The sequence below is a fragment of the Rutilus rutilus genome (genome assembly GCF_951802725.1).
Source record: "Rutilus rutilus genome assembly, chromosome: 16".
Taxonomy (NCBI): domain Eukaryota; kingdom Metazoa; phylum Chordata; class Actinopteri; order Cypriniformes; family Leuciscidae; genus Rutilus; species Rutilus rutilus.
In genome coordinates, this window is record NC_140224.1 from 20,595,074 (window position 1) to 20,618,584 (window position 23,511).

Genomic DNA, 23,511 nt, shown 5'->3' on the forward strand with positions numbered 1-23,511 from the left:
TATCACGTGAAACAAAACAATATCCAATCAGAAAGCGAGATGATGGAAGACATGGTCATTCTCACACACACACACACACACACACACACACACACACACACACACACACACACACACACACACACACACACACACACACACACACACACACACACACACACACACACACACACACACACACACACTTGCAGGAAGCAGTGTTAAGATTTAGTATTCATAAGTGTAAATTTGGAGGAAACAAGCCTTTGTTTTTCATTTTAAGAGCAGAAATTTTACAATAGCCTACCTAAACACAATATTGGGTTTGAAAAATAAGAAAGCTGCAAAGTGCGTTTCAATCCGTAAACATTTTCAAATTTTTGTTTAACTTTTAAGTTTGTCACTGATTATGTATATGTCTTTTTATGTTTGATTATCGGCTTTACTCTTTGTACCCCCCTGACTAATTGTAATTCTTAAAATCAATTAAAAAAAAAAGAAAATAAAAAAAAAGAAGCTTTTCTTCGAAAGAAGGGTTCAGTGAGGTTCTATAGATGGATTAAATAACTTTTTCTAAAGAGACAATAAAGCCAATAAAGAATAAATAAAGATTGAATATATTTCTGTATAATAGGTTATAATGGTGGGTACAATGGTTTTTTTCACGTGAATTTTCTGTGAAAATCCTTCCAAACACTATCGCAATTTCTTCCTTCATATCGTCCGCTATGCTTATTCTGAAGTCTCACGATATTTTGCAAGATTTCCTGTGTTCACAGTCGAGACTCTGGTTGAAAATCTGTTTGTGTGTGGTGTGCTCTCTTTGTCACATCATGGCACACCACACAGGAGCAAAACGCTTAAATCTAGGATTTTTTGTCCTCATGTTTGTGGTCTATCACATTTTGAAAATCTTATAAGATGTAAAAAATCTTTTGGTGTGTACCCAGCATTAGAGAACATCCAATAGAACTTATGAGATTTCAATGAATGGCCTGATATTCAATAAAACATGCTCATAATGGCTTATGATTGGATATTATTCTTACTAGAATGAATTGTGACATCACAGTGCAAATTGTTAAATTGTCAACTCACAAAGAAAAAGAAAAATCAATTACCTTTACACAGTTATTGAGATCTACCATCTAGACTCTATATGCTCATGTCCCAGGATTGACAGAAAACAAGATCAGCTCATTGTACACCAACAAAAGAATAGAAATAGGAAATTATTAGGAATAGAAATAGGAATAGAAATTATTAACATAAAACTTATCACAAAGCACAGAGAACCTGACAGACAGACATTACAGGGCATTAGAGTGTCAGTACAGCAGAGGAATATATAGGTCTGTAAACAGCTCAGGATATCAGGAACTGTGTATTACTGTATATGTATTCATTACAAATGCCACCCACTGAACAAACCTCAAAGCTAACAGACATCTGGAGTGATCAGCATGTTTTCCCCCAAGGCAGATGTCTCAAAAAAGGATCATCTTCTCAAAGCCTTGCTGCCTTTTAGAAAATGTGGTTTAAATCATAAAAATATCATTTGCAGCACGATATTAAATCTACGAGCTCAAGGAGCCCATGAAAACGAGTTTGTGGGCAGTGGCTGAGTTATCCTCTGACAGTGATCCCTGATATTTTTTTCAGTTTATTTCATTTTAGCATTCTTCGTGTTTTGATCATATAGAAACAATTATAGAAATAGTAAAAGTGGCGTTTCGAAGGAAGCTGTGGAGTGCATGTGCATCAAGCCCCTCTCTGTCGCCCACAGCAGTGCCCGACTTATTTACATTACACACTACTCCATTTCCATTAACACAGCGTGTATAAAATGAGAGATGAAAGTTCAAATCTAATATTAAAGATGTCACATCTTTCATGACTAGAGAGATTGAATCTTCCTGTTTTGCCCATTTTTTTAAATCGATTTTCAATATCGTTGCACCATGATGCATCTCTCTGGCCATACAAAGATCAATATATATTGTTTCTTTTGAACACTAACCTTTGGAACAAAGGAAGATGTGTGTTTTTCCCCCTCATGGCTAACATAAACCACAACCTAGTGGATTTACTTGTTACTTTCCCTACACAAACAGCACAGCTTGTTTAATAGTTTGTGGTGCCAGAATTACTGTATAACTGAAAGTAAATCAGTCTGACACATTTAGAGGAGCATATCATTTGATAGCTGTAACAATAACACTGCCATTTCTCTTTTCTTGAAGCTACATGATAACATCCTGTAGGAATTTCAAATTTGAACAGCAATCAGATTTAATGCTTTAAGGCAAAACTATTGAGTCGCTCGTTAATAGTGGAAATCTTTATTCAAGCAAAGGGACTGCAAACCCCAAAAATGCTCATTAGATATCAACACGAGAATAGAGTATTGAGTAATGTATGCTGTGTATTTCAACACAGCTGTTAAATAAAACAACATCCGCTCTGATCCAACCTTTTCGAAGTTCTAAAATCAATAATTAACTTATGCACAATATGCCTCTTATAGAGTCCATTCTCATAATAGAATCTCAAAATGTATATGGACAACTTGCATATTTCTTGTCTGTAAAGCTTTTATTATACATCCTGGAAAAGCACTCCAGGGCACTCACAGCATAATTAAAGAGCCATGGGCAAGACAAAAGCATTATTCCAGCATGTGGCCATAAATGTGCCATTTACTGCAGCATTCTTGCACCAATAGTTTCATGGTCTTGTACACCTTGTTTGTATTTACCAAAAAAATATATATATTTCTTTTTTTCTTTTTTTTTTTAAGTTGAGAAATCTAAAATTGCTTACCGGTAATTCTATTCAATTAATTTAACAGATACTTGTTTTCTGGATTTTTCTGGAATAAGTTTTTTTTTTATATATATACAGTACCAGTCAAAAGTTTGGAAACACTACTATTTTTAATGCTTTTGAAAGAAGTCTCTTATGCTCATCAAGCCTGCAGTTAAAAAAAAAAAAAAAAAAAAAAAAAAAAACAGTAATATTATGAAATATTATTACAATTTAAAATGATGGTTCTCTTTTTTAATATACTTTAAAATGTAATTTATTTTTGTGATGCAAAGCTGAATTTTCATCAGCAAGTACTCCAGTCTTTGGTGTCTTATGATCCTTCAGAAATCATTCTAATATGCTGATTTATGATCAATGTTGGAAACAGTTGTGCTGCTTAATATTTTTTTATAACCTGAGATACTTTTTTCAGGATTATTTGATGAATAAAAAGTTAAAAAGAACTGTATTTATTTAGAATAGAAATTTTTTGTAACAATATACACTACCGTTCAAAAGTTTGGGAACAATAACTATTTTTTTTTTTAAGAAATTAGTACTTTAATTCAACAAGAATGTGTTAAATTGATAAAAGGTGATGGTAACGATTTATATTGTTAGAAATGTTTTTATTTTGAATAAATGCTGTTTTTATGAATAAATGCTGTTAACGTTTTACTCATCAATGAATCCTGAAAAAAGTATTCCAAAAAAATATATTAAACAGCACAACTGTTTCCATCATTGATAATAACTGAGTATCAAATTATCATATTAGAATGATTTCTGAAGGATCATAAGACACCAAAGACTGGAGTACTTGCTGATGAAAATTCAGCTTTGCATCACAAAAATAAATTACATTTTAAAGTATATTAAAAAAGAGAACCATTATTTTAAATTGTAATAATATTTCATAATATTACTGTTTTTTTTGTTTGTTTTTTGTTTTTAACTGCAGGCTTGATGAGCATAAGAGACTTCTTGCAAAAGCATTAAAAATAGTAGTGTTTCCAAACTTTTGACTGGTACTGTATATATTTTTTTTAAAGAAAAACAATGATAACTGCACATGTTTATAGTTTTCATTGGTTTGCTGAATATGAAAAGTTTCACTTTTCTATGAAAAAAATAAATAACTGAATGATCTTTTTTGTCCGTATGGCTACTATTGTGGAAAAAGTCTTCCCCTCTTTGCAGAAATCACTCAAGTCATGGAGTTCCAGATGCTTTTGGTGGAGATAACAAAGCCGAGATGCCTGCAGAACATCTAACCCTCTCATTCAAAACGTATCCAGTCTTACTACTTGCTTACAACTTCGCTCAACCAATGAGCATTCATTGGTTTATCTTTAATATTTATTAACCCATCCTCCTTAATCCAGTTTAATTAATTCCTTATAATTTTGGCTTCTTTTTAATAATTGTGTGGTTGGCATCACAGAGGCGGAAAATCATGGTTTCATTAATTTCATTGTGCAGGCTATTCTACAAACATATCTTAAATGTCTAATAGAAAATATACTATACTTTACACTGATGTGTTATGTAGACTAGTAAAAAATGACTCATTATGCTTTTTTACATTTTCAACTTTCTTTAGTAAATATTGTTGCTGTCTGAGCATGAAAATGTCTGCAAAGTTACAAAGCACAAAGTCACTCCAAAGGGAATTATTCTCTATATCAATAACCCCGTTTCTGAACCCCATGAAATGCCTCGGTTGTAGTCTTGTGTTTTCTTTCATGAATGAACGTGTCACAATATTCCTCATTTAAGTTATTCCATGCCAAGGGAATGGGATACACACAAAAAAAGGGGTGAGGCCTGGTTGAGTTGTGTTAGAAGTGTGTTAAAACTCAGGGCTATCGTGAAGGGCATGACATTTACAAAACAGGCTTGACGTGGTTGTCAAATCACTGGTCCAGCCAACCAATCAGAGCACATTATGCTTTCTTTGTAGGGGCTTCATAGAGACCGGAACTAAACAGAGCGTTACTGACAGACTGGGAAGAGAGGTGCTGCAACAATGTATAATGTGTGAAAAATGTTCTTTTTTTGAACATTCAACAATGAAAACCTATTCTAGTAGGCCCCAAAGTCACACAAAAAAAGGTGCTGTTTGGATTTAAATAGACAAATGCTGAAGAGTTTATGATTGGATCATTATTGCAGTGATTATTATGTTATATGTTTGGCAACAGTTCTTCTAAACCTAACTGATAGAGTGTGTAGCTTTTCATATCTTAAACAACCATGTAGGAAGACAGATCATGGCCATATTCCAGGATGACAATGTCAAGATTCATCAGGCTCAAATTGTGAAAGAATGGTTGGGAGGGAGCATGAAGAATCATTTTCACACATGAATTGGCACCTCTGAGTCCAGACCTTAAATTCACTGAAAGTCTTTGGGATTTGCAGGAGACTTTACGGTGATGGACTCTTACAATACAAGATCTTGACCAGAAAATGATGCATCTCTTGATGAAAATAAATGTTGTGATGGAAATAATTTCCATCACGAGGTGCATAAATTTTTGGTCAAGATCTGACTTTGGTCAAGTCTGACCTGAAATGAGTAACTAAAACCGCTATTTATGCCTTGTAAAAGCAAAAATGCTCATTTGGAAATCAATATAATTACTGGTGTTCTTATGACAACATGAAGAAACAGTTTTAGTGTTTTGTTGCAATAAACTGTCAAATTAAGTCAGTTTAAATCTGTAAACTAAAATAAAAATAATTTATGTATAAAATATATGTTTAAAAATATATATTAAAATATGTTGGAAAAAACTATTTTGGTTACTATTTAGCCTATTTTTGGGGACAGGCTAAAAAGTCACTGTGGTAAAAAAACTTCCAATACTTCATGAAATGAGGTACGAACACTTGCAACTTGTCTTGTTTGAAGTGTAAGGCTCAAGTGTTTTCTTCTCACCTGCCTGTTTGAATCTCTGGATCAAGCGCTCTCTGATTCCCCTCTGCAGGTTGAAGTAGTCATCCTCTTCGTCCGGCGTACGGAGGAAGAGCGGAATGTGCTGGAAGACAAGCACGTGGCGGGAGGGGGTCTGGATGGCTCTCTGCAGCTGGCTCTCCAGCCAGACCTCATGGGCCTCCATTAACTCAGGGCAGCCTGATGAGTCGAAGAAGAACTGAGAGTTCAACACCAAACACAGCACCCCACCCACCCAAAAACTGAAGTAATCATCGCCCCAGTCACGGCAGAACTGCTCCACGGTGTCCGGAGTGGGTGTGTTGCCGAGGTCGTGGTTGCCGCTGACGAACACAAGAGGAATGTCGGGGTCAGTGCCTCTCAGTGCTTCTTTGAGGTCCTTAACCTGTTCTTCTCTGAACTCATTTCCTGAAAAATGAAAATAGATTTTTAAGAAAGTCAACATGAAATGGCAACCTATTTTCAGGACATTCAGAGCTTAATTTTAGGCAGAGAAAGTTATATTTCTATAGATTTAATAATATTATATTATACATACAGATGATTTGTGCACAACAGGACCAGAAAGCCTACAAATTACAAAAAACTACAGTTAAATCCTCAAGAGGAATATTGAGCACAGCAGGAACAGTTGGTTTTCCGTGGAATGTGAGTTACAGCGTCAGACATGAGGCATGTGATGGTATATAAGTACTATCTTCAATGGCTCCTTCCATCTTCAAAAGAATACTGAAGCAGGCAATATGTTGAGGATTCAGAACGAAGTTTCCGTTTCTTGAGGAAAATAAGCATCCTAACCACATTTCTCTAAAGTAAAGGCAGACTGTCAAGCATTGAGTTTTGAAGCTCGTTAATAACAGCCTTAGGTTACCTCTAATATGACAAGTAGGGCATCTTGCTAATTGCCTGCTGTGAATTTGAAACTCAATGAGAAGCGGAGCTGAAATTAGAGCTGGCATTAGTGACTGCAGTTTTGTGAATGCTAGACAAAGAAAACTAAACCAACAGACCATGATTTTAGTCTACTGAGCACCTCACTAAAATGTTATAGAAAAAATTTTTTAGAAATGCATTTTTTATATATATATATATTTTTATAAAAAGAATAGCCACACAGATCTTTTCCATAAGACAGTTCAAAGTGACCACGGCTAATCATTTTCATGATTACAGAAGAAAATAAAACTGCAACAAAAAAGTAGTCCATACAACTCTGTGCAATATCTTTATTTTTTTTCAGGTTTCAAATTACATAAAGATGACTAAATTATTTATTAAAAGTTTATAATAAATAGGGGTGCAACGATACCCCGATTCGAGCACATACCACGATTCGATACATATCACGATACTGAACTCACGATACGATATTATTGCGATACTCCAAAACATATGGTAAAAGGTTAACAAAAAATGTACTGTTGATTAAAATGCACAATTTGGTGTTATATTGTGGGTGTAAATGAATACATAGTGCCAATTAATGTCACGTGACCTCCCCGGAGACGCCATCTTTGAGGGCATAAGCTGCTGTGTTTACAAGGTTTTACAAGCAAATTTCGAAGATTTCTTCCTATTTATAATGTTACGAAAATCATGAAGAGACAAAGTGACAGAGATTATAAAGACACTCTATTAACACAAGACAGAGAGAGGTACAATGCGAAAATTTCAGTCATAAATGGTGTTGATCCGTATGCGCTAAACTGAGCACTGATTTTGCAGCTTTGGCTCAGATACTGTATTATCCATGTGTACCATTATCTGGTATTGGCTAGGAGTTTTAACACGTTAGCAATTCCGAGCCTGGAAATATGTGCATGAATATGAATATACACGGTATGAAAATAAATAAAACTCGCGTGCAAATTAATGTAACAGTTAATGCGGAACTACTTTATACGCGGGTTCTTTAGGGACATAATCTGAGATTGCAAGGCTGGAATGTGTGTGTGTGTGCGTCAGTCTGTGTCTGTGTGTGTGAGTGAGAGAGAGAGTCGCGGGCGCGATCGAACAGTGGAAACAATGTTGTTTTTGTATGTTTTTAATACCTCATCATTTTGTACATACAGGACATCATTCAAACTGCAAAGTGTTAACTTATATTTGTGTACACTCGCAATAAAAAACAACAAATTCTTGCGTGTTTTGAGGGAGTTTCTTTCCTGTTTATCCTCGCCAGCCATAACCTCCATCGTTGTTCTGACAAAAGCTTTGTCTTGTCACATTCATGAAGTCTAATGACGGGTATACTGTAAAATCCAAATTTAACTGAACCTCCGGCACAATTTGAACATCCATTGACCCAGCAGGAGATGACCATTTTCACTTTTTATCACGAAATTAACTTGTTTCAGCTTCTTCGTCTAATGTTCTGCCCACAGAAATGACGCCGGGTCAGCAAATGCCCGTATGTTGTGACGTCATGTGGGAACTATGTATAGGCTTGGGCTCGTAACCCAATGCACAGGACAATGATGACACCAGAATAAAAATATTCATTATTCTGAAGCTGAAAATACAGAATTATTTTAGACGAATATGCTTGCACTCTGTCACTGACTGGATATATTTAAAACAATGTATAGGCCACTTTTTACTGGTAACATAAGATAATTTGGCATTATCAGAACCCACAAATATTCCCCCATTGCATTATTATACATTATATTCAACATTACAGTATGTAGTTTTGACACTAAAAATCCACTATACAATATACAATCCACGAAACGTATTGTTGCATTTTTGTATTGTGATATATTGTTACACCCCTAATAATAAATGAATCAGTTAACAATAAATGACATAATTTTGAATTACTTCAACAAATAATAATAAAATAAAAGTTATAAAGCAACTTCTTTTTTCTGTGCTCTTGGTGTGAATGGGTCAATTACTAGTCTTTGTGATCAATGCCATTTCCCAATATCTGAATCTGAGCCTCATTTCGACTTTCTCTCTGAATTACGTAACATTCATACTCAACAGGTCCCCCCCTTCTCCCAGCAGTGCCAAATCCCACAGAAACCTATTAAAATCTTTCCCAGAAGAGATCTCTATCAGCTAAACATACAGAGAAGAGAGGGCTCTTTCAGAGCTGATTTCCCTCTGGTCAGCCCATTGATATGCAGCTGCTCCTCAGAGAACTTCACTTTTATCCGCTTTCAACAGCAATTAAAAGCCTAACGTATGTGGAAGGAGAAACAGAAGGAAGAGAAATCCTCCGCCTCACCTTCTGAAATGTCCCCCACCACAGCACGCATAAGGCTACGGGCGCAAGGCAAACGTTTTTATAGTCCCCATAAGGAAAGCATCAGGTTCAGTGCTCTCAAAATCTAATCACCTCCCTCGATGATCTCTCCTGCTGCTAGCCAGGAGAAGTCCTTGATCCGGAAAGCTCACAAGGATTGTGTGTCGATATCACGGAGCGGCCCTTCAATTATCGCGCGGAACTTTGCTTGTCCAACATGCTGCCGCTCACTGTTCATTACGGCTGGCAGAACGCAGGAGGGAGAGTGCTGGAATAGAATCAGATTTGGTCACCAATGAGGCTTGAAGAGATCACAGCACGTGTTTAATGAAGGAAATACTGACTGACAGGGCTGTTCAAAACCCGAGATTGCCAATACAATGACTCAATGGTGATGCAAAGGGACAGTTCACCCAAAAATGATTTTACTCGCCCTCAAAAAGTTACAAACCACCAAACCACAATGTTACATAAACCACAAAAAGGTTCTTTAGGCAGAATGTTCAGCTCTTTTCCATATAATGCTGTCAAGCTCCAAAAATGACAAAAAAGGTCCATAAAAGAAGTGAAAAATAATTATTACATTATTCTTTGAAAATTATCATTAAATTATTATGATTTGAATATGCACATATTAAAACGGAATGTGTCACAACAAATGGTTATAAGACATTCCTTTTGCATCACTGATGTCAATTATGGCATGACACATCTTGACGTGACATATATGAATATTCACTACTCAGCAAGGATGCATTAAATTGATCAACAGTGACAGTAAAGACATTTATAATGTACAAAAGATTTCTATTTCAGACAAATACTGTTAACTTTCTATTTATCAAAGAATCCTAAAAAAAAATTCCACAGAAAATATTTATTCGCACAACCATAATAAGATTATTATCAATATTGTTGAGCAGTTTTTTGAGCATCAAATCAGCATATTAGAATGATTTCTGAAGGATCAAGTGACACTGAAGACTAGATTAATAGCGGCAAAAAAATTCAGCTTTGCCATTACAGAAATAAATTACATTTTTAAATGTATTACAATGGACAGTTATTTTAAATTGTAATTATATTTCACAATATTACTGTTTTTATAGTATTTTTTAATCATATAAATGCAGCCTTGGTGAGCAAAAGAGACTTCTTTCAAAAAATGTTCTTAGAATTTTACTATTTCGCCTCCATTTCCTTTAATAAATTATTTTACACTAGGTACACAAAATAGTTACACTCAGGACCTTAAGGACAAAAATTTTAACAATTTATTTTGCAATTTTTAATCCCTGGGCCATTTAACTATAAAATGAGGCAGTCTTTGTTAATAGGCTTTCATTATGTTGGCAAGGCTTCAAAATTTAAATGGTTACTTTTTTCTTTTTTTACCAGATGGTGCCATTTTCTCAGGTTACTTTGGCCTATAAAGCAAATTCTCGCTTTATTCCTGTTTTCTGCTTCTGCATATTATAGAGCAAACTGGACAAATTATGCCACTATAATTGTGTAGGTGTGTTGGTATGGATGTCCGAGTGTGGGTTGTATGTGTGTAATAAAAAATATTGAGTGTGTGTGTAATATTTGAGAGAGAAAAACTATCCTGTGCTGCAAATCACAAATTCAACCACTGTGTGTATCAGTGGAGCTTTGCTGCCATCTAACGGGGAAAATTTGGTACTGCGCCCAAACAAAATCTTGCTAAAAAAGCAAATTTTTTGAGATACTCAACCTCAAATTTGGAACACAACTTGTTTAGATTTACGGCTTTGATTTTCAACCAGTTTTAGAGTTCAACATGTTTCGTAAAATATATATTTTATATAAAAATATAAATGATAAATCATTTTCATAAACTTTAACCTCTATAACTATTTTTTGTTTTTTACTTCAACAATAAAATGCTATGGGTCTTTAAAATGAGACCAAACTTAAAGGTAGGATTTTTCTAAAAAAAACACATTCCAAATTTGTTTAAACTGTCTTTATATACCAATACATAATTAAAATGTAAGTACTCTGAAAAAGAGAATATAAAAATCGAGTGACTGTAGACCTTTTAATCTGCAATAAACACAGCTCATTATTTCCATTCACTCCCACCCCCTCTCTTCTGAGCTCCTTCCAAAGCCACGCCCCCAAAACACATGAACGCGCGACGCCAAACGCTCAGGCTCAGCTGGAAGACGCATTTATTACCTGAGACGAGTGGAGAGGAAGGAGCGCAGTACATACAGTGACATCATGTCAGAATCACATGTAATAAAGTACCTAACTTTATCACTATGAATATGAACAAATAAGATTTCTTTTAGTACTCACTATCAAGCAAGCATATCGATACTGGTAAAGTTTGATTCGGTAACGAGCTATATTTATAAGGCAAAACTAAAAACAGGTTGCATTGATACACGTTTTTCCATTACCATCAGTTACACTGTGATGAAGGTGAATTTCGTGTAAGATTCATAACATATACGGTGTTTTGCATGTAAGAGTTTCCACGATGAAAACATTGTTGACTCTAATGAAGACTAACGTACACTCCGAGTCCGGAGACAAGTACCGCATCGTCGGTTCGAGGACAGGTCCGGGGTTGAGGGCGAAGCAGAGCAGGTCGTTCAAGAGTGCGGGCAGGATCCGAGGAAGTAGTTTTTGCCTTGTTTGCCTTCGCTGACTGCATATGCAGGTGCTTTGAGCTGAATATTTCCGGGAACGGTGACATGTGATAAGTGCACGCAGGGCAGCGCACGCAGTGGGGCGCGGGCACGAGACATGAAGGCATCTGATTGGTTCTTTACACTCGGACCGAGTGGCAGTGATTGGTCAGAGTTTTTACTGTCCTGCAGCTGCTACAGAGGTCTGATTGTTTTCATTCCTTTTTCTGAACACATAATGTATTGACTACTCTCAGGATGGAAGGACCATTTCACCCAGTATAAAACAAAGTGTTTCTGAACAGGATTACCTACCCTAGCTTTAACTCCCAAGCTTAACATTTTTGTGACAGTTTTTTGACACTTACATTTGTGTCCTCTAAAGACCTCAGAGTAACTTTAAATTGATGCACAAGGGTTAAAAAAATCTAACCGGCCCTTAACATTTGAACCAGTGTATTTGAATGTGAATGACATTTCAGAGTTCTGGCAAAGTTTTTTTTTTTTTTTTTGTGAATAACAGTTTGATTTAACAATTTGTAGCTTACACAAAGCTAACACATGGTTTTAGAAAACTTGGAATATATTGGCAAAACTTCTATTTTACCTTTGGTCATTTTTGGAGTTTGACAGTCCCTGGTCACCATTCACTTTCATTGTGTGAAAAATACCTTTTGCGTTCCACAGAATAAAGTTGGTCATTTGAGTTTGGAATGACATAAGGGTGAGTAAATGATTTTGGGGTGAAATTTCACAAACATCACATTGACATATTTCACCATTGAGAAATATGGTAGAAGTCCCTCAATCAAAAACATACAGCAAGCCTCCAGCACTTAAAACTGTACAGAGCAAGGATGAATGCTTCAGGTCCATGTGAGCCAAAAGAAGAAACAAGCGATAAGGAAGATACAGCAGCGCCTCTATTCCCAGGAGAAGATCAGGATGGCCCCCCAAGGTACAGATATTATTTTACAGGTGCACTATTGATAGCCTCCTGTCAAGTAGTATTGCGATCTACTGTGTGAGTTGCACCACACAGGACCTGCACAAGGTGTGCATCACTGAGAGTTCACTGCCCAACCTGCAGGATAACCGCACCACGCAGAGCGAGACTAAGGCCAATAAAATCATTAAGGATCCCTGCTGTCCAAACAGCAGCCTCTTCTCATTGCTGCAGTCAGAAATAGCCTAGCAAAGCCTTAGGGTCAATCCTCAGAGGTTCCGGAGGAGCTCCTGCACCCAAGCTATCCAGACACTTAATGAGGACTCTGCCAGGGGCTTGCAACACCAACAACACAGCAGAGATCTAGATCTTGCACATATACACTTCATCACACACACAAGCACTCACACACACAGAACATCATAAAATAACCATTTATTTCCCATTTTCAGAATTCACACCCCAGTATTCCAACACTTATTTGCTCCCTAACTACAGTTTTTGTTTGTTTTTAACGTGGCACTGAGTTTATTCAGCACCCAGCCATGCGTATAACTGTTAACACCATGGTAGAAAAGAACATCTTATCATCCAGCAGTGCAGCAGCTTGGGTGAGTAATCAATTATAAAATAAAACTTGGGACTACTCAAAAAGATGAGGAAAAGAATGGGATATTAGGCTATAGGGTAAAGTGGTAATTTTTGGAAGAAAAAAATTGGAGGCCTGATTCTATCTCAAACAAAAATAAAATAGATAATTGTTACTTTGTTTCTCATCTTGTAACTTTATAACTCACATTTGTGATTTTAGTTATCTGCAAGAGCTATTATTGTCAGAGAAAGTGTTTCTGGTGGTCAATAAAGAAGGAAATGGAATACAAACATTGTTGCTGTTTAATTACAATGGCGAATCCATCATGGTGGAGAAAATCAATCGTAAATGGAGGTTTTACAATCGCACTGAGCCATATCGCAATAGCGATTTTATTTTAATATATCGTGCAGCCCAAGTACAAGTACAAAGGAAAGTGGACTTTTGAATTTTACTGAACATCAGTAGTGAGGAAAAGGTCAATAAAACTTTGAGGGAGATTTCTCTTTCACCAACTTCTGCTACCAAAGTCCTGGGGTCTCATTTATAAAACTGTGCATAGGATCCTTACTAAAAGTGTACGTGCGCCTGAAAGCCAAGAATGGCGTACGCCAAAAAATATTCAGACTTATAAAACCGTTCGTACGCCAGAACCTGCGCAGAATTCACTTTATAAATCCCAGTCATCGGAAGATTGTGCGCACATGCGTCTCCACCCCGAAATAACCATATATGGAGCTTACAACGCCTAGTTTTACTATGCAGATCCTCATCTGCATATCATTTGCATATGATTATTCATCCACGTGATAACGTTTAACGTTACAAGACACATTACATTAATAAAAATCATGTAGTTGCCTATCCTTGCCTTGTTTTTGAATACATAAATCAAATAGTGTAAAATACATTTCAGAGAAAGTTTTTCTCAATCTTTTCCACTGTTCCAATTGTATTTTTAATTGATTTATATTTTTAATGGAAACAGATAGGCCTTGGGCATTATTTGCACGAAACTATTTTCTCAGACAATCTGGTATTATCATGATAAGCAATCATCTCTGTGGTTAAAACATTCAAACACAGCACGCCGCAGGAAAAGTGTTCAAAAAACATCGCAAATCTTTCTATTGATGAATGTTGTAACTTCTCAGTAATGATTTCATGTTTAAGTGTTTAACTCCATTAATTTGAATGGCATACTTAATCTAAATGTTTATATCAGAAGTAAAACATATATTTGCGTCAGTTTCACTAAACGGCTCAACGTGCTCGCTGGAGCGGACATTTAAGATGTCATTTTGTTTTGACATTTTGTCATTTTGTTAAAGACATTTAAGAGGGAAATATATGGATATTTGCTTCAAGTTATAGGCTTGGTGAGTGAAATTATATTTGTATTATCTATCTGTAGCCTATATGTTTAATTTCTGTCTAAAAGTGACCAAAAAGACACTGAACTCCAGCTCACCATCGGTGTCGCCAAACTGCTCCATCTCCAAAACGTTCGTACGCATGGGTCAGAGTTTGCGTGCAGGTGCGCAAATTTTCCCGTCAAGTTTGTTTTTATAAATCACAACTTATGCGTCGGAAGTTTTGTGCGTACGCAACGGTTATAAATGAGGCCCCTGATGCTTAAAGTCACTATAAAATTAAAACTGACATTTGTTGTTTTGTTTGGATTTATGGAATACTCCAGTAGTCAACATTATAAACGATTTATCCATGAAATTTTTTTTATTTATTTTTTATTCATGTGCCCTCGTGATCTTTAATCAAAATAACTTCCCTTCCCACTTGCAACGACATCTCTTTTATTCTCTGATGACATGTTTACTGGCATGAGGGCGGGACAACCTGTCACTCAAATGACATCACAGCAGTAGCAAATCACAATCATCCAACAATCCAATCATTTCCCCATGGAGCAAATCAAGTCCCCCTACATTTTTTCCTCTTTGAAAAGCCCTTTCACTCAGATATACGTCACAAAAGAGAAGAAAAGACAATCGCAGCTTCTGTTTCATACCGACTTCAATGAAGAAGTGGTGAGGAGGAAGTGGCGTAGGTCTGGTGAAGCCCGTGCGGAGCAGAGAGGGGAGACAGGCTGCATGACGGACATGGCGTGTAATGCATATGGCATCGTCTGCCTGCTCTTCTGGCCTGACACTAATGGGTGTTGACGCTCTTCCATGGCTGTGCCTTTACAGGCAGCTTATCATAACCTGACCTATAAATTACATTCAGCGGGGAAGCCTGGGTTCATATTAAATCAAGCAAATATGACACTCCAGAGTTCCCTCAGATTCTAAAAGGGGATAATCTGTTAAGTCAGCCATTGAAAAACCAGTTACTGTCAACATTTGGGTGATTTAAATTCATGTGGTGAGAAACATTTACGACTGCTTTAAATGTACTGCCGCTTTGATACTGGCACTCAAGCGCGAGACATTAGCGCAAACACCTGACACATGAAACCTGATGTATAAACACTCTCATCACCTTCGAAGGGGACTTCCAGTCGACACATTCACATGTGTAGATAACTGCCGCCTGATCTTTGGAGGTGATTTATTTATTTCCCTGTGTGCTTTGCAGTTTGAGCTGAGGCAATTAGATATGTGTCGAGATTGCAGGAATAGTCAGCTCATGCAGATGGTCCACAGCTCCATTTCAGACCAGCCATCTCAAAGATTAGAGACGATAGAAGAATAAAGAACTTGAAAAAGAGACTCTGCTCGGCACAGACCCTGCCTCTTCAATCATAACTGTAAAATAAATTAACCTTAACCCTTTCCCTGCCATTGACGAGTTAACTCGCCATTTATGAGAAAACGCTTCCTTGCCGGCTTTCTGTGCTATCACTGTTATAAGGTAGGGGGCACTATTACGCATCTCCTAAACGAGTACAGTATCTTTAGATCAAAACACAGGCAAGCAGAAAAGAGCAATCTCATATGCAAGCAGATGCTGATAAATAATGCTATCATCAACAATAAGCAGCATATAATGTTACTGAATGAAATGTCGACCCAGAAAGTGCTATTGGACTGTGCAAGCATTAGGGGTGTTGATGGGTGTTAAAAAAACACTAGAATAAGCTATTTTCTTTCTTTTAATATATATCATGTCCAGACATTCATACAACAAAATATTGTGGAGGCCATGACATTTTTGTGAAAATGACCAAAAACGCTGGTGGTGGTGGCTGGCAACTTTTTTTTTAAAAAGCTGGCGGGGAAAGAGTTAAATTGCACTTTTTGTGACTTATTTTTCAGCAACTAACCGACTAATAAATGGTCGACTAAGCCTCTTCTCGTCGACTAACGTTTAGTCCAATATTAGAGGGCAGCCCTACATTTATCCGCCTATAGACCCTCCCCTCGAAGAAATCAGGACAGAAGTGGTCAAGAAGTGGACAAAAGAGACGGATTAAAATACCAGGTCTAAACGGGAATATGAGGTTTCCCTCGTCTACTTGTGGTCCGATCCAACAAAACGCATCTTAATACCAGGTGTAAACAGGGCCAAAGATACAATGGTCTTTTGCAGGTATGAAACACTACAGAAATAATGTAACCAAATATAAACATAAATCACTGCATAGTCTTCCCCGATCATTATCACAATATATATTTATCATCATACCACCTATTTGGCACATCTCCGATTTTTTTGTCTGCTTAAGCCCTATTCGCACTGGATTAGTATTATCTGGGGACCTCGTGTGATTTAGAAATTACCCACCCACATCTGAATTAGGGCTGCACAATATATCGAAAAATTATCGTTATCGCGATAATAGTATATGCGATATCCGTATCGCAGAGAGGTGCGATAAATTGCATTTATTTTATGTGCCAAGCATTTGTGTGATGCATGCATGCATAGGTTGTTTATCCAAATTCGACCAATCAAATGGGGCCTTACTATCTTTATACCCGCCTCCCCAGTAGGTGCTATTATGCTATTGGCTAGATCTGGCCCAAAGGGGAACCTCGTGGCTCAGAGCAGAGAGTGGAAAATAAAAACTAATGGCGGGAGTAGAGACAAGCGAGGAAAATGACAACAGCGAAGAACCTGTGCCTAAAAAGAACTGTACGTCTGAAATATGGCAATATTCTGGCTTCAATAGAGAAGACGTGTCATAAATGCAGGTACTGTGAAAGGGGCCGTTCACTTATTGCGTCTAAAAACGTATGGAAAGCGCGGCCGCGCCGCTATCTCCTTCTTTCCACAAGCGCTTGCATCTGTCGTTGCTATGCAACCATGGCCTGCATGAGCTTGCGGAATTCTGGAAGCCTGGAAAAATGTGCTTCCATATTGAGTGCGCTTGCCGCGCGCCTGCATTTGAAATAACGAATTTGCACGCGCAAAAACGCGATATGTGAACATAGCCTAAGTGACGATGTCACTAGGTCGTGCCGAAAAATTTTGCCCACGTCGAGAGGAAACTAATCTCCACAGTCACCTGGAACGCAACCTCAGGGAGCAATATGAAGACTTCAAAAAGTGTAAGCCCAAATCTACCAAAACTGCTAACGAAATGCCAAGTAACAATAACAGAGTCTCACAGACAACCATTAATCAAAGTGTTGCATGTGTAACGTTAACTGCTTATGAAAAGAAGAAGAATATCTATTAGCCTTCCCGCTTATTTTAGTATGATCATTACATATATATTAATAACTTCGCAAGAATATCGGGAATATCGCAAGAAATATCGTTATCGCAATACTCAACAACAATATCGCATGTCGCATATTTTCCCAGTATCGTGCAGCCCTAATCTGAATTTCGTGTGGCGCATTCGCACGGGATAACCGAAGCCTGTGATTTTGCTCGAATTTACTGACTTATCTCCCGGATATGATGTCAATAGGCTATTGCTTGGAAATGTCTTGTCATTATTATAGGTCTAGCTGTATGATATATCATAAACAGAAGAATGTTCCTTACCACATGTTGCTATACATGTCATTCATCTCCATCTTTTGCTCTTCTTAAGGTTTTCAGCTTTCTCTTTCTGCAAATTGTATAGTTGTATCGTATCATGGTGTATAGCGATATGACCCAGCACCCAAAATACTATCAAAACACTCCAACGCAGCCTCCATTCTTCGCGAAAGATGGATAAAAAAAGCGCACAGGAAACAAAAACCTTGAAAAAATTATAAACGACCCCGCCAAATCACAGAGATGCCGATTCGCACGGGACTAATATTATCACGGGACCTCGGTGTTCGGCGAAATATGTTGGCCATTTGCGGGGGAATTTTTTACTTTACAAATTACAGACATGGCTGATTCGCACGGGATTAAGATCACAGACAACCTCCGCAATTATTACAAATTACTAGAGGTCACCAGGTAATACTTATCCTGTGCGAATAGGGCTTTAGATGAACTTAAACCCCAACCGACTGTGTTTACTTTAAAGGGATAGTCCACTCGAAAACGAAAACACAAAAGAATTTTGGTAACCAAATAGTTTAGGAACCATTCCACTGACTCATTGTACTTTTATGTACATACAATGGAAGTCAACGGGTCTAAACTGTGGGCTACCCTTTTCTTTTGTGTTGCGCATTAAAAGAAATACATGCATACAGGTTTGAAACGACATGAGGATGAGTACATTTACATTTTTTTGGTGGACTATCCCTTTAATACTTCACCGAGATGTGGTCTGAAATATCAGGAGAAACCTATCCGAACAATTTCAGAGGAAAAGATGGCTTACCAGGCATAGCATGGACCAGGTCTCCACACAGGATCATAAAGCGAGGTCTGGGCTGTAGTTTATTGATGGCCTGGACTGCCTGCTTTGTGAGCTGGACCTCCTCAGTCCACTCATCGCCTCCTGAATCACAGTCACCAATCCTCCACGCCTTCATCAGACCCAGCTGAGGGTCTGCAGCCTGGATGAAATAAAAAGGCCCGCTCCACTCCTTCTGTTCATCTGGGTAGGACAAGAGAAAAAAAAACATGAAGCTGACAAACTATCTACTGTAAAAAATCTAAATTATTAATGGTCTGTTTGTGTATAATGCATACACTGCTTTACATAATTAAACATTACATAAGATGTTTACTATCAAGCTGTTTTAAAGTATTTATAAAAATCTTTATCTTTATCTAAGTGAGAGTAAGCTAAGGGCACAGCCCTAACACCTGGAATGTGTCTTATAGAAACTTCAGCTGTATAACACCTTCACAGCAGCTCTTGTGTTATAAGGAAACAAAAATGGCTGGAAAAAAATATCAATTTTCACAGCTCTTACCCATGATTCTTTGAGAAACTTCCAGCATTAAAACTTGGTCAAAATATAAATGAAGAAGATACCCCTGCTGGGAACATCATACAAGCCTGGTCTTTGCTTTTCTCTATACTCACTTATGTAGAGTATGTGTGAAGAGATTCAAGCAGCAAGCCCCAAGAGCTAAAAGAAAAAGAGAATTTATATCTGTTCCAAATCCTGGCAGTGTAGCCAAGAAGGATTTAAGTCTCAAAATTAAATGTAACCTGTGTGTGTTTGATTATTAAAAAAATAACCGGCTCATAAGAGTCATTCATTGGAGAGTCAAACTACACTGGTTGTGCTCTATGTTTTTGATTCACTGAACAGAATCACCTCATAAAACTGAGTCATTCATTGGAGAGTCGGACTACACTGGTTGCACAGTATATTTTTGAATCACTAAAAAGAACTGGCTCATTAGAGTCATTCCCTGGGGAGTGAATCGGACTACACTAGTTGCACTCTATGTTTTTGATTCACTAAAAAGAACCGGCTCATAAGAGTCATTTACTGGGGAGTCAGAAATGGACTACACTGGCCAGAGGACTACACTGGTTGTACTCTTTGTTGTTAATTCACTAAAAAAGAACTGGCTCAAAAGAGTCATCTACTCAGTGGCCAGGCTACACTAGTTGCGGTGCATGTTTTTGATTCACTACAAGAACCAGTTCATAAGAGTCATTCATTTGGGAGTTGGACAAGATTGTGTAGTATGTTTTAAATTCACTAAAAAGAACTGGCTCATAAGAGTCATTTGTTCAGTAATTGGACAATGCTTGTCCATGCTGTTGATTTGATAGCAGTGTTGCAGTGCCTTAAGTAAAGTATAGGAAACTCTGTCAGCGCATTTCAGTACGCTATTTCGTCTGCACTGCAGAAGAATGCTCGAGCCGGAATTCTGAATAAATAAAATCTATTTTGTCATTGAACCTATGTTAAAATAACTTTTCACTTTTGAATGAGCTACATTTTAATTAGTAATGCAACATGAAGTTTCAACACAAATCTCTATGGGCCAACCAAGTTGTTTCAATCCGTTCGTTTTGTCTTTCTAACAAGATGAAGTGTTTGCTATGCTCCGAGCATCACTTTGGGAAAGCACAAAACTTGGTTAAAATAAATAAATAAATATAATAAAAACACATGATATCTGACCAACTCAAAAAGCATTTAAAATGTACCATCTGCTGCCTGGAATCTTGTTTGTTGTCTAACACTTTCATGTACAGTCCCCAGAGACTGGAAACTATTTTCAGGCAACTTTAAACAACATGAATTGAGAGGAGCAGACAAAGCTCCCGTGACAGCCGATAAGCACAAGCCTCTTTCAGCAAACATAAATCAGAGGGATATCTCAGATGACTCCCAGAGCTTTCAAATACTGCTAACCTAATCATAAGTCAAGATAAAAGCCTCCTGTGATAAAGCATTAAAATATCAACTCAACTCACAGCATCCACTAACAGCCACTGCTGTAGGCTTTTCACATTAAAAAAAAAAAGAAAAAAAGTTGCAGATGTCAACACTGCCAGTGCAAAGCAAAGAATAAGCAAGAAATTAGTCTGGGATGAAGATTTCAGACTGGATTTACATAAACAGTGAGCAGAGAAACCACACAGGGACAGAAAATACTTGAAACTCACCTGACCAAACTCAAATGAAACCCACCAAAACCAAAGATTGAAAGTCTTGCATGAAATACACATTTCAAATCTATTTTCTAAAACGCATTTTAATGATATTATTGTGAACAATTTACCTATGCATCTATTTTCCATTGTTTTATTTGGCCTCTTCATTTTAATCAAAATGTCACACACCACATTTTTTTCTTATACTCGTATGTCACAAAAAGAAAAAAAAGGGTCTGTTGCTACATCTGTTTCATCGCAACTTTAAGTTAAAGGGGGAATTCACCACTGGCGAGATTGGTGAAACAGCTATATGTGACTAGAAAAACCAGAGAAAAATGGCTTTGACATTCCCTTTTGCCAAAAACTTCAACACCCATAATGCACTTTTGATTTCGCCACTACCAACATTAGTGGTAGCAACAGATTGCTTCAGGAATGATGTATTTTGGAAGGCCAAAACCCAGATATAACTTCCGGTTCCATCGTCAAAGTCAATGGGTTTTTGATTAAATGCCTGAAATAAAGTCTGTGGTTAACACAAGGTCAAGGTATTTTCATGATTTATTCTACGACATATAATATGATAAGTAATCACAAACTATACTAAGTCAACCTTTCAGGGAAAATGTTTTTTAAACAAAGACTGAAAGAGTTGTTGGTGCTTACGGGTGGTGACATTGACATGGCATTTAGCCTTTTCTTCTGCCGATTGTATTTAGCTTCAAAAATCATAAAAGTTGTGTTCTTTTGCGGAGATTATCATGAAGAACAAAACGAGAACGAAGTACAAACTTTTGTTGGTCACAGAGCTTTTCTGCAATAACCTAAAAGCCAACTGAAAAATTCACAGAGGGAACCAGGGTGATGCTAACTTCTGGGTTAGCCTACAAAAATATGTTGTCACTGCAGCACTTTATACAAGAAAATCTGCGGATTTATTCTAGCAGTCATGTCTATTATTCTGATATGGAAAAACTATGCTAAATGTACTTAAATATTTTATTGCACATTATAGGACTGCAAAATAAATGGCCTTTTCAAAGAGAGAAAATGCCATATCTTTTGTAGTTATTGTCAAAGATGGTTTGTCCTTGCAAACTCTATGGTACGGTGGTGCAAATTTGTAATCACTTCAGTGAAGTGCAGCACTTCTGTTATTTATACAGATTTCCCAATTTCATGTGAATAATTGCATATTGTTGGTTTTTGTTTACTATAAACGTTTGATATGTTTAAATCTGTGTCCTCCTAAAGCACAAAAAAACAAAACAAAAAACTTAACCCACTTAGCCTGTTAGGTCAACGCCAGTTAATACATGTCATGTGACATGTTACAGCTTCTAACTAAATTGACCTGCAACTATCTACGGCACATTCCCAGGGTGGTTTGATATTTGTCACAGAATACTAACTTACCTGAAAGGTCTGTTATCAAAATAATAGTCGTAATAAAGAAGCGGTAGTGTGCTTGTCAAAGACTTGTTGGAAGTACACCCCGGTCAACGACTTTACAAGGAATTATAAACTTGGATTGCAGTGCTTATAAAATATATAAAAGACCAGAAACCAAAACATACTGTCGTAATAAAAGTTTCACTGCATCATATATAATGTAAATCGACGTTAGCTAGCCTCAGCTAACCGTACCTTCAGTCAGTCCCTTATAACTCCGATCCTTCGCCCTCAGAAAGATACTTTCGTCCTCTGCCATTGAAACGCGCTAATAGTATATGACAATAAAATGTTAAATCTGGATTCCCTACGATGACGTTTCGTTTTTCTGTTTGGCAACAAACATGTCTCGGTCTGTTGCTAAACCTGATAAAAACATTGGTTACTTAATAACAGTGCGTTCTTGAATCGATGCGTTTGGGGATGTATTAGCAATGCCTGAGAATGTTCGGACTCCTCTAGAAAACCATCGTCTGACTCGAAGATCGGCTCTTTAATGCTCAATTTAGATATATTTCTGACGTACAAATTGAGGGACAACGACATTACTGATATGGACCGTATTACTAAATTGATACAACGTTTAAATAAACAAACCGCAAAGAAATAACTAAAAGTTCACGGTAAAACTTGAGGATTTTACACAAAATCTTAAATTGGTTTATTTCTAAGTATCTTTTGTAATTCTTTAGAGTAGGCCTATAACTCGGTGGAATATTAAATCAGATAAAAGGTTGAGATAAATGTGAGATTCGACGATGGCACGTGTTCTGATTGCATTAGATAGGCTAGTCCAAAATGTATAGCCTTGTTAAATACATGTTTATATATATGTGTGTGTGTAATATATATATATATATATATATATATATATATATTTGCGATGTATGTAGGCTATCTACATAAAGCACACTTTTCATGCAAAC

General features: G+C 37.0%; 1 protein-coding gene across 1 annotated transcript in view; it reads right to left on the reverse strand.

Annotated features, from left to right (window-relative positions):
• cpped1 (calcineurin-like phosphoesterase domain containing 1) overlaps positions 1 to 23,301 on the reverse strand; it is a 35,875-nt gene extending 12,574 nt beyond the window's left edge. Inside the window, exons 1-3 of the mRNA XM_084435045.1 lie at positions 22,781 to 23,301; positions 18,941 to 19,159; positions 5,732 to 6,154 (exon numbers count right to left, since the gene is read on the reverse strand). Coding sequence (XP_084291171.1) covers positions 5,732 to 6,154; positions 18,941 to 19,159; positions 22,781 to 22,844 — 706 coding nt within the window. The 5' untranslated portion in view covers positions 22,845 to 23,301. The remainder of the gene's footprint in view (positions 1 to 5,731; positions 6,155 to 18,940; positions 19,160 to 22,780) is intronic.
• Between the last annotated feature and the right edge of the window lie 210 nt (positions 23,302 to 23,511).